Here is a 12,834-nt window from a genome sequence, read left to right as displayed (position 1 = left end):
GAAGTGGTAACACTTTAGAATACTAGTCCTTTAGTTAATGTTAGTTAATGTATTAATTAACATGAACAAACAATGAACAATACATTTATTACTGTATTTATTCATCTTTGTTCATGTTAGTTAATGAAAATACAGTTTTTCATCGTTAATTCATGCTAATTCAGAGTGCATTAACTAATGTTAACAAGCACAGCTTTTGTTTTAAATAATGCATTAGTAAATGTTGAAATGAACATCAACTAAGATTAATAAATGCTGTAGAAGGATTGTTCTTGCTTAGATCATGTTAACTAAAGTAGTTAACTAATATTAACTAATGGACCGTTTTTCAAAAGTGTTACAGATTAAGTTTATCATCACTTGATTATAAGGATTTCATTGCTTTTCATAAAACTGTGAACTGATTCTATGCATTCTGTTTTCTTCTCTTTTAGCCATTTGCAAACAGGACAAGGACAGCCTTAAGGAAAGCTGAGGAAAGCTGTTCTCGGAGACAAGACTATACCTCCCTAGACTTGTGTTGTGTTTGTACTAAACCCAGAGCAGCCCTGAATGAATCGACAGAATGACCAGCTCATATTCTAATACTATAGACTGCTTTTAAAAAGATTTGCACGGGCTGTTTAATGCTGATCATGTACTGCGTGTGTCTTTACACAAAAACTACATGATGTTAATAGCCTAGAAATGAAAAACACAGGAACTCATAGTGAATCCAGCTGCAATATCATGATAAACTCATTGTGATGTTATTATAATTATTATTTATTTTGATTAATATCAAGTTTTTGAGGGGAGCATCTCATATTCTGGTCTGTGATAAACAACTATACTTTGAGATTTTGTTGTGCAAGGTAAACCTTACACACTCACACCCAAACATTTATATGTGTTACTGTTAACATACATGGAAAAATAAATCACTGTTTCAAAATGTGTGTGTTTTCTGCATGAGTGTGTGTAATGTGCATTATAGAACATATATATATATATATATATATATATATATGTGTGTGTGTGTGTGTGTGTGTGTGTGTGTGTACATGTATATATTATACATGTATATATTTTACTTAAGGAGCTCATTAATTAAACACAATCTGAAACTCATGTCCACAATTTTTTTATATTGTGTCTGAATTTGATTAATAATTATTACACAAATAGTATTTTAAAATTACATTTCAATTTTTTTTATTTTACTCTTTAATTTACTATTAATTTATTCTTCATTTTTGTCTATTCTGTATTATTCCACCCTTGATATTACATATTCTTCTTGCTATTGTTAACCTATTGTTGTTCAGTTATTGTTAACCTATTGTTGTTCAGTTATTTATTATGGTATTATTCATATTATACAAATAATTTTATACTATTATAAATCTATTATATCGAATATGTTATTGTAGCATTGTACTCGCTTTTCATATTCACTTTACTTTAAGTTGTACTACATGTACTTTTTAATATAACATATCACTTTTACTATATTTCTACTGTGCACTGTATCAGTTCATATTTTCATTTTCACTGGATCCATAGCCTCATCAGTTACATGTGTTATTATTTGTTGTGGAGTTCATCTGTAGGCTAGTGTGTCACTTTTTGATTTGTATTTACTTGTTTTATTAAATTTTCTCAACAATAGTAAATTATTAGTGTTTAAAGATGTATTACTTAGATTTTATCACAGAATTTCAAAGGGAATGAGCTGTGTTCTGATCTGAGACACGAAAGAGAGAAAAAAGAGAAAAATGTTGGGATTGAACACAGACAAGGCAATAAAATCAAATACATTTAATTTAATGAATATTCAAATTAAATTACATTCATATGTCACAGTTATACTAAATTAACATTAGAATTGTAAACCGAAAATAATAAACGAAATCAAGAAGTGAGACAAATGTGAGCTTTCACAATTCCTTACGAAAATTAATAATTTTCCAAACCTAACTAAATAACTGGAGGCAAAGTTTTTAACTGCACGTAGATCACAAACCTGAAATCGGTTGATAAATGTGAACGTTATCGTTTTTTTATTCAGAAAAAACTGGAGCTCCCCGTTTACTTCCATGTATTTTTAAGGCAGTCTTGCCCTCACTAACATGGCGGCGGCGTTGACGTATCGCAGCAACGGCTCAGAGCGGCCAATGAGGCGTCTAGTTATTTATATGTCTATGACTGCCTCCCCCAGCCTCCCCCTAGACACGCCCCTGCTACAAATATATATATATATATATATATATATATATATATATATATATATATATATATATATATATATATATATATATATATATATATATAAAAAACACACACACACACATACGGCACACCCCTACATATACACACAGATCAAGCGATAGCGAGAGTATTTGAGGAAATGCTTGTGACCGGCAATTCCCAAATGTTCAGTTTATGTTTTGGTCCATTACAAGGCTGGAATTTCTAGTCTTATTTGTAGGCTGTGGGAGTGGGAAGCAACATAGTCGACCACTTTAAACACTCCAACCTGGCCTGCTCTTATACCAGCAAACATTCGGACGTGTTTTGACCGTTGAAAAGACGTCCATCTGAGACGTCCCGTCATGGTTGAAAAATAGTTCCAAAATGAAAGTTGAACCGACGTCTTTGACGTCTTTTAGACGTGAACTGCACGTCTTTTCTGCACGCCCCTGGACGTCTAAATGTGTCGTCTTCTGGACGTCTAAATGCGCCGATTTCTGGACGTCGTTGTCTTCTGGATTTTTAAATGCGTTGCTGCATAGTTTAAGACAGTGTAAATATATATAAGCCTGCATATAAAAGAATCACACACCCACTGTATAACATCGCGCAAGACAATCAATTATGTCTTGAGGTTTAAAACATCTTGACAAAAGTTCAAGATCGGTCAAGTCAGACATGAACGTCCATAAAACATCTTAATCACGTGTACATCACTAACAATAACACATTATTTGTGGACATATGCAAACAAAGAAGCATGTTCTGATTTAGCACATTTTATTGTTTTTGAACAGTTTAGCATCTGTTAACCAAACTAAAATACTAATTACAAAATACTGAATTATATAAAGGGAAAATTCTTTCATTTACTCACCCTCATGTTTCAAACCTGTATACCTTTCTGTGTTCTGACGATATTGTTTTCATGTTTGCTTTACTGGGACAATGACAAATAATAATCTTCAAGATGATAATCTATTTAAAAATGTGTTTTTCAATGTTATCTTTGTATCCATTTTGGATTTCTGAAATAAGTTTACAGGCCTACCATTTTTTTCTTCAGAAATATGATTTAATGAGGGGCATCACTGAATAAAAAGTGCTGAAATACTCAATCTTAAAGTCCATTATTATTGTTAAAAATTTATATTTGCACAGTGTTTGTTTATTAATGTTTTTAATATATAATATTATAAATCAATATTAATTGCATTTATTTTAAAATACTTTAATCATATAATATTAAGAATATTATTAATATTTGAACATGTGGCATAAACACCTTGCAGGAGCCATTGTTGTCATGTGACAAGAAAATCATAAAACATAAGACCCTCATCTTAAAATATGGTTGAAATCATTTCTATTTATGAAATCAAAGTGGTGTAAATGATTTTAAACTGTATAGAACCGACATGAATTAAAATATTACATTTCTGAGAATGTTTTCTACTAGAATGTTAAAAGATGGTTTCTTTTTATCAATGCTTTATTAATCTTGTCATTGACTTACACAGTTGTCTTATAAACACAAATATATTTGGAAGAAATATTGAAATATTGTAACCAAGCAGATCTCACAATCCATTAACTGCCACTGTAGGAAAAATTATTATGATCGTAACATGAGGGTGAGAAAATTATGACTATTTTCATTTTTGGATGAACTATCCCTTAAAAACAAACTACAGTTGTTTGGCTCATTTCTTGTAACCTCCACCCCCATCTCTTCCCGGAGCAAGCTTCAGGTGTTCTGTCATTGCTACATCCCATTCAGAGTCTCCACCTCTTCACAGCATCTGAGGGAAGAGAATACATTTCTTTTTAAAATAAATAAAATAAAACATTTGAGATAAATGACATGCACTTATTTTCAAAATATCTTTATGGTCTACAGCTAAAAAAAAAAAAGAAAAAAAACCCTTCGACCAAGATGAATGAATCATGAATGAAACATTAGAAAAAAAGGTAATCAACAAGCATTAGATTGTATTTTTATTGTACAAAAGGTGTAATGCTTTAATGTGATGCCCTTGAGAAACACTCACAGTGTAACTGTGAGAAAGTGAACAGGACATTTCTGATAAGACAGGAGAGTTGGGATGTCCCCTGAATAATTAATTAAAGCGTACCAATAAAAATTACATCAATATAAGTAACTTTTAGCCTTCTAACGTTAGCTAATTTTAGCCATACTCAGTGAATTTCAGTTGACAATGTAGGCATCATTTCTCTCGGTTCCTTTTTGTCAAACAAGTAAAACCCAAGCACGTTAATCAAATAATACAAAATGTACTTACACAACAGTAGATTTTATATAATTTATATCGATACATCTCAGTCCTCTTCGAGTCCTCTCCTCCTCGTGGTTGCCTGCTCAATATACCGGAACTTCCGGAAAGGAACTTCCGGAAAGCGAGATCTCGGGAGATAATCTATACTATCGCGGGATTTTGTAATCACACGAAATATATTAGTATATTTTGTGTCTACATCTTGGCAGCACCGTTTTGGAAATTACATTCAACTCAGAATGAAATTGTGACCGGGTATATATCTGTTTTACATGTATATGAATAGATTCAATAAAAATAATAACAACAAATACATAAAACAGGTTGAAATAATGACTAAATTGCAGCATTGCTTTGCAATCACTTAACTACACTGGGCTCTTTGTGATTATATATTTTTTAAACAAGATAAAGTGAATATATTTACTTTATATATTTTTTTTCCTGCTAGACTTGCTTGGACATCTTTTCACAAACCATGACTAGACGTGTAAAAGACGTCAGTGGACGTCTATTCACAACCTCTTTAAAACCTCTTAAAAACTACTTGGTGCACTTTAATTAAATATTGCAGTATTAATCAAGGTGTAAGCACAGCTTTTGCATATTCCACAAGGATTTCACAGAGGGTCATGATTTTTTTTTTTTTTTTTTTAATGCTTTATTAATTCAATGCCACAAGAACATGAGGTATTACATATTCAAATAATCAAATAAACATTAGCTGCCAGAGAAAAGAGAGCGAGAGAGAAAAAGAGAGAGAGAAAAAGTTCACAGAGGGTCATGATGGACGTGTAACGCACGTGTAAATGACGTCACTAGGTGACGTCCTCTCACAACCAATTCACAACGCGGGTAAATATTGAACTACACGTATCTAAAAGTCAAAGAAACAATTATACATGAAACCCCATATAACTATAAACGTGTACAAACATATCTGAATGCATTTTTAGGAAATGTTCTGTGTTACATATTTCTACCGATTTATGCCGTCCTACCGCGACTATTTTTGGCCGGCCACACGACGTCGCCGTCGGACCAATGTTTGCTGGGTAGTTACAGGATATTCAGACACAGCTCGGTTAACAAATAAAAACACTTCAGCAAGAAATGCAGACTCGTTGGAACAGTACATTCTGTATGGTGCAGTGTCTGATAGAGCAAAAATTTTTTAAGAATTTAAAGTTAAGAGAGTCAATAGATTATCTAAATCCTGGATGTTTTTATTTGGCTTTGGAATTAAAACGATTAAGCCTTGCTTCATTTATGGGTCAATTTCCCTCTATCAATGCATTCCTTTACAGCCTCATAGAGTAAATCCTTAATGTAATCCCAATAAACCCTATAAATTCAAAAGGTAGCCCATCAGGACCAAGTGACTTGACTTATTTGATGGGGATTTTACTACCACATCATCCAACTCTTTCCTTGTAAGTGGCAAATCACAAACAGATTTACTAAGATCCGAAATTTGGGTTATATAAGGTGTCACCTTATCAAAAAAAGAGTTAGAAGCAAAATTATCAAATGCAGAAGAGTATAATTTCGGATAAAATTTGTAAACAAACTGAGATATCTGTTCTTTACATCAGGAAAGAGAACCATCAATAAGAAAATAATCAATTGTTCCCTTCCATCCATGTTGTTTTTCTAGATTAAAAAATAAGCATTTATTTTTCGGCAAATTCAAGCCATTTAGCTCTGGATCTTACAAAAGCTCCCTTTGCCTTTTCAAGATACAGGCAATTCATCTCCTCCTGTAAAGAAATAAGAAAAAAGAATAAAGCATATTTTGATTTTCTTCTGATATCGGTCTAGTTACAAGATCTGAAATATTTTTGAATATAGCTGCATATTTGTTTTTCTTTTTTTTCAGGGGAAAGTTTTTTACCAAAATAAATTGAGATTTTTCTACACTCAAATTTGAGAAGTTCCCATTTAGACATAAAGGAAATATCTGTCCTTGAATGTATTTTTCCAATCACTGTAACTGCTTTATGCCTGTGCAGTAAGATTTATTTATGAGGACCTAACAATTTAATTTCCAAAAGCCAGAATTATAGAGGCAGAGAGGAATTTATACTGTTTATCAAGAACAAGCAAAGAAATCTTTGACATAAGAGTAGCATTCATACCAGAATTATTAAAACCATATAGATGAGGTAAAATAAAACACGAATCACTGTATTGAATTACCAGCAGTATCCATCTACCTTCTGATGAAGATAAGAAATCAATAACTGAACCACTGAAATTTCTACCAAACAAAACCAGCTGCACGGCGAGATCCATGGTCAAATAAAATCTTATTACCTCATTGATTTTGCCAAAATTTCTCATCCTCCTCACATGAGTGAGTTCTTTGCAAGAAATAGACATCCCGATTAAAAGATTTACAAAAAAAAAAAAAACATTTTCTCTTAAGTATGTCTCTTATCCCCCGAACATTAAGAGAAAAACAAGAAATATTAAATAAAGTAATTATGCTAAACAACCAAACTTAAAGCTGAAATTGGAAAAAAGTAAAGAGTTAGAGGAAAAGGAGGTTACTCAGAATACAAAACCATTTATGGTTTGAAGAAAACACTACTGATTCATCCAAACAGAGCAGCAAATAATGGCTGTAATCAGCCTGTTGTTTACATTATTGACCACTATAATGATCCTAATCTAGTTACAAACAATTGACCTCATTAACTTTTTCCCCTCTACGTAAGCAAAAGCACTTCCTAAAACCAGCCCCTTTTCCTTCTTCTCTTGCCTGTTTCACTAGTAGCCACAATTTGTTGCGTTCCTCCTTCATGTTCAAAGACAAGTCCTCAAAAATCCTGTAGTTATCTCATCGTAGGAAGTTGGAAGACTTGGCATCTTTCCAAATTTTTTCTGGGATGGTGGGTGAGGTAAACTGGACGATAATACGATGAGAATGATCCGCAACTGTTTTCTTCTATGTACAATGTCCACAGAGCTAGCAAGAGACGAGGCAGATTCTGGTGAAACATTTCCAAAGATATCCAGGATGATCTTCTTCACATTCTCATTTTTAGATTCAGTAACACATGCAACAAGCAAGTTCCATCTCCATTTATATTCATCCAGTTCCAGGCAAGATTGACGAAGGACTTCATTTTCTTTCATGAGGCTAGTAACAGTGTTCTCCAGAGAGGCAACTCTTTTCGTAACGTCTTCGACTTCCTAGCCAAAGAATTCCATGGATGAGGAGAGGGTGCGAATAGAAGCAGTGTTCTCTTGAACGGAGTTTTCCACAGATTGAAGCCTCGCCAAAGACTCCTTTTGGAGCTTGCCTATTTTTCAACTGCCGTCAAGATAACAGAGTTATATCATCCTCATTTACTACACGCAACTTCTTGGCCAATGGTCCTTTGTTAGAAGTTTCAGGTAGACACTGAATCGAGAGGTTTCGCATAGGTGTGCATGTCCATCTCTTCTGTCTGTGAATAATGCGCCATAGTTTTTCACTGACTTGTCGAGGGGGAATTCGAGAGATTTCTGTTTGGATTTTTGGCAGAACGTTTGCCCATAATGCAACAAATGAAACAAAAAAAATATATAATTCATTAAGCCATTATACTATAGTAAAATAGATCATGATAATGTAACGTTCATTTTTTTCAATGATGATACATTGTTGTAATGAACAGCTAGCTTCTGCTAGTCATTTTTATTTTATTCCTCTTAAAACATCCTGTGACCGTGATTCCCTAAAAGTCCCAGTTCCTCTCTTTAAGTACACAGTAAGTTATCCTCCAGTACCACTTTGTGTCTACCTGGATATATTACATGTTACTGAATATCATTACAATATAGTAAAGTAAAACTGAGTTTTACTCAAATAATTCACGAGCAACGTACACGAACGTGTCACCCGCCAATCTTGGCGATCTTGGCCCACACTTCTAACCAGCAGGTGTCGGTAATGCACCTTAAAGTTGTATGCCAACCGCCATAAAAACCAAGAAGAAGAGAAGGAAGAAGAAGAGGAAACATGTATTATATTATATATTATATATATTGTATTTTGCTGTATATCGGGACATTTGTAACGCAAAATACAAATTTAAAATAAAAATAAAAATGCATTCAAATTTGACCCAATAGCTATACAACAAAATACAATAAATAATTGTATGACCGCACCCCTGTTACTGTTGCACACGGAAGCAGAAGAACGCGGTGCAGTGCGCTAAATTAAAGTTAGATTTTGTCTGCTTTTCTCATTCTGAATTGCCCGTTTCCCAAACGACGGATAGCAGACCTATAATACGACAGTCATGTTTGTAAGGTAACGGCTCTATCAATGGTACACTTTTGTGGGTAAATTAAAATTATAATTGGCGAACATTAAGACAATTTAGATAACGTAAATTAGAAATGGGAAAACAAGTAATGTTTACATTTGTTACAATACACAGTGCACCCTTTTCACAGACTGCTTGACTCGTTTCCACGGTTAATATCATCGTACATCTAGAGAAGTTTTGACTTGCATTAATATCGGTGTTGTGTTTTATAACCACCTTGTCATTAAAATTGCAGAAGAATAGTTAAGGCTTCTGCGTGTGGATGTTTCTTATACAACGAGGGAGTGCTAACCAATTTGACAGCTTTCTGTTTTCTCACCAATGTAATCATCTCTTGAGATATTCTAGATAGTCATGGAATTTTTGCATGTATTTATTGTATTTTGTTATAGCTATTGGAGCAAATTGTAACGCTATATATATATATATATATATATATATATATATATATAGTTTAGCATAATACGATGACTTCCGCTTCTGAGATAAACGGAAATGTGAAAGGTGCAATACAAGATTATACAAAAAAGTTTTTTTCTTAAAAGCAGTGTTGGACTCGTTACTGTAATTTATTGCTCGTTACCAGTACTCCTTTTAAAAGTAATATTATTACTTAACAGTTGCCAGAGAGTAATATGTAATTATTTACACTACTAGTTAGCCTACATTGCTTTTCCTCCATGGCCCACAGAAGTATCAAATTGTTCTAAAATGTTACTAACAATATTTTTCTGCCTCATCATTTTACCCAAATCCACACTGAATTGCAGTTTTTCTCACAAACACTAATGGTGAATGATAGTGAATAAAAAAAAAATAAAAATAAAAAAGTATTTATTGTCATGTGTAGCTTGAAGCTAATTGTAGCTATAGTTTCTCTGTTACCCAAATATGATTATATTTTCATGAACTATTGTATGAAAAGAAATCACATATATTGATAAGATTTTTAATTATAGTAAAATAATTTATATGGGGATCAGAGGGATGGGCAAGCCTTGTAATACCAGAGTAAAGTAATGCTACAACTTGCAAATCTGCGTCCAGATCAGGTTTTCTCCTGACAAAATCAGTGTAATTGCAGTATTTCCATCCCCTGAATGTGAGCTTTTCCGTATTCTAAGCTTGTCTGCTGCACTGGAGACATCGTGAAAATTATCAAAATAAATCTAGGAGTTATTGGACTTTCAGATTTCAGATCAGTAGAGATTAAGGTATCAAAAGTAACTAACTAACTGTTTTATGGATAGTAACTGTAATATTATTATTGGAATCTTATTAGTAATTAGTTACACTACTAAATTACTGCAAAAAGTAATATTATTACAGTAACTAGTTACTGACCAACACTGCTTAATACTAGTTCAGTGAGCGAGTGAGTGGGGGGCTATATCCAATTAGAACGTAACTTGTGAGAGACTGCAGTTCTGTGGGGTACAAACAACTTGTAAACTACAAACAAGAAAATATATGATTTGGTTGATATTACAAAATAAATTAGAATAGCAAAATAGCAGAAGTGGTAAAACGACTGATGAATGGTCTTATGAGAAGTCACGAGGCCAACTGGAAACATGATGTCATGTCAGTGTGTGTGTGTGTGTTTATCTAGAATTTCCATAGTTTTTCTGAATGTCTCCATTTCATCATGCAATTTTTAGAAAAATGGGACCCTCTTTATATTTAGTGGCCTTAACTACTATGTACTTACATTTTAATTAATAGTTTAGGACAATGTACTTATTGTGTACATACATGTTTTTACATTGTACTTATATATTTAAAAAAAACTACATGTAATTACATCTGTATTTAATTTCTGTAATTACATTTATAATTACACTGTGTTGACCCATACTTTACACCTTAACCCACCCTTAAACTTACCCATACCTCCAACCCTCTCCCTAACCTTACCCCTATCCCACCTCAATAGCAGCAAAAGTGTTTTACAATATGAACACAATAAGTACATTGTACTCATTTTTTATGTAAGTACATAGTAGTTAAGGCCACCTAATATAAAGTGGGACCGAAAAATGTGTTAAAACAGCCTATTGCACCTGTAATACAATATGCATGGAATAGCATTAAATCATGTTTTTTTTTTTTTTTTCAAAGAAAAAAGCATCTGATATAATAAGGGGACTATTGTCTTAAAATGAGACTTGTCTAAATATATAAATCAGTGGGCCTTTCTCTGAAATCATACTCTCTTCTGTGCATATGTTTTTTTTTTTCAGTTTTCAAGGGAATAAATTAATTTTTTATTTTTTTGTTTGTGCAGATGCTGTGTCATTCACGTATTATTTCTTAATCTGATAGATAAAGGTTAGTATTCACAGACCTCAGTAAATTCATGTAACTTTCTGCTTTGTTTAGTCTGTTTTGTTGTTGTCTGCTTTCTAAAGTTGTCACTCTTGTCTCCAGGGTCTCCAGAGTGTCTGGATGTCACTGGTTTTGTTGGAGATTCTGTTCTCATACCATGTTCATACCAGGATAGAAAACTAAAGCCAGAGGAAATCAATGTGTTTTGGAGATACAATGCATACAAAATTGTTTATGATATCGAACAAGGAAAACCCTCAACAATCGAACAGGATCCAATGTTCAAGGGTCGAATAACAAGTTTTCTTCAAGAGCACAAGAATGGGAACTTTTCTCTTATACTCTCAAATCTGACGGTCACAGACGCAGGGCAGTTCTTATGTGATATCCCAGATGTGGAAAAGAAATGCGAACGAATGCTGCAAGTCAAAGGTATGTAGAAAGAGTCATTACTGACATACATAGTTTGAGTTGGTTGGATGCGATCTGTGATACTGGGTTTTCATCTTTAACACCTCATTATTTTTTGCCATAATAACACCCAGCATACACTGCAGGTGTTATATACAATAATTAGCAATAATGTGTTTAGTTTCAACAGTAAATTTTTTTAAATATTACTTATCTTTTTGTCTAACAGTACATCCAACAACAATGTCTACTGCAACGTCTGATACAAGAAGCTCTTCCATGAAAACCCAACCAGAGGGGATTGCAACTTTCCTGACTGTTGTTTTGGAATTTCTTATTTTGCATTATATCTGCTTACTTTATTAGAATGTATTGCTTAATTGTGTTACAAATTATGCCTTTCTTCAATGTTTAGTAACAATTGTTTGTACTCTTGAACCAAATGTATTATATTCTGACTGCTGAACAGAATTGTGGCCAAATTAATTAGCATAATTATAACGGACAGATGTTTGATATTAATTTTATTTTTAAGTTTGGTCTTACGGATGTTTCCAAAAAGCATTGTTAACCAATCACATGAGTTCTCTCATTACCAACAATTCAGTGTTTCCCTAAACAATATACTGTAGTTTTAAAGAACATTGGAAACAGCATCACAAAGTTGTGTGGCAGAAACTATTACAGTCGATAGTAATAATACTCTTGAGCATAAACAACATGCGCTTCTATTTCTTTCATTCCACATTTTTAGTTTGTAACTAGACTAGAATGAAAGTGCCCTGATTGAAGAGTGTGAATGTGCTCAAGAGCCCAGGAGTATGAAGTAAGAAACACTTGGTTCACAGTAATAATCTGACATTAATTTGGTCTTGATTAAGAAGAAACTATTTCATCAGTGTGACACACTGCACCACAGATAACATCCCCAACCAGAAAGCACATTTTCTTTTTATGCAGCTTTTGAAGTTTTATGATGTTTCTAGATCATCAGAATGACTATAATTTTAATGCATGAACCTGATGTAATTTAAGCAAGATGATGAATTAAGCTGTCCTTACCACAAAACTCAAGATGTTATTCAAGTTGTATATTGTCCAATTGAACTGTGCTAAAACTACTTTTTTTTCTACATTGGTCTCTGGAATGTTGTTCTTGTTACAACCTGTTAAAATTGAAAATGAACATTGACCTTTGTAAAAATATATACTCCATATATAAACAGGATAAAAACATGTAT

The 12,834-nt window shown here is 33.0% G+C and overlaps 1 protein-coding gene across 1 annotated transcript; it reads left to right on the top strand.

Moving 5' to 3' along the window:
* Positions 1-8,534: 8,534 nt before the first annotated feature.
* LOC127942635 (V-set domain-containing T-cell activation inhibitor 1-like) lies at positions 8,535-12,371 on the top strand. The gene is made up of 4 exons (XM_052538495.1): positions 8,535-8,835; positions 11,142-11,185; positions 11,285-11,614; positions 11,823-12,371. Exons 1-4 carry the CDS (start codon positions 8,825-8,827, stop codon positions 11,957-11,959), a joined length of 522 nt encoding a protein of 173 aa, XP_052394455.1. The 5' UTR covers positions 8,535-8,824; the 3' UTR covers positions 11,960-12,371.
* Positions 12,372-12,834: the final 463 nt, after the last annotated feature.

This window comes from Carassius gibelio, chromosome A22 (genome assembly GCF_023724105.1).
Source record: "Carassius gibelio isolate Cgi1373 ecotype wild population from Czech Republic chromosome A22, carGib1.2-hapl.c, whole genome shotgun sequence".
NCBI classification, from domain to species: domain Eukaryota; kingdom Metazoa; phylum Chordata; class Actinopteri; order Cypriniformes; family Cyprinidae; genus Carassius; species Carassius gibelio.
Note: the sequence above shows the minus strand (reverse complement) of the source record. Positions and strands in the feature narration are given on the sequence as shown.

Coding starts and splice junctions, on each gene's coding strand:
- LOC127942635 (XM_052538495.1), top strand. Junction 11,186..11,284: donor TCTTAATCTGATAGATAAAG/GTTAGTATTCAC, acceptor TCTTGTCTCCAG/GGTCTCCAGAGTGTCTGGAT. Junction 11,615..11,822: donor ACGAATGCTGCAAGTCAAAG/GTATGTAGAAAG, acceptor TTTGTCTAACAG/TACATCCAACAACAATGTCT.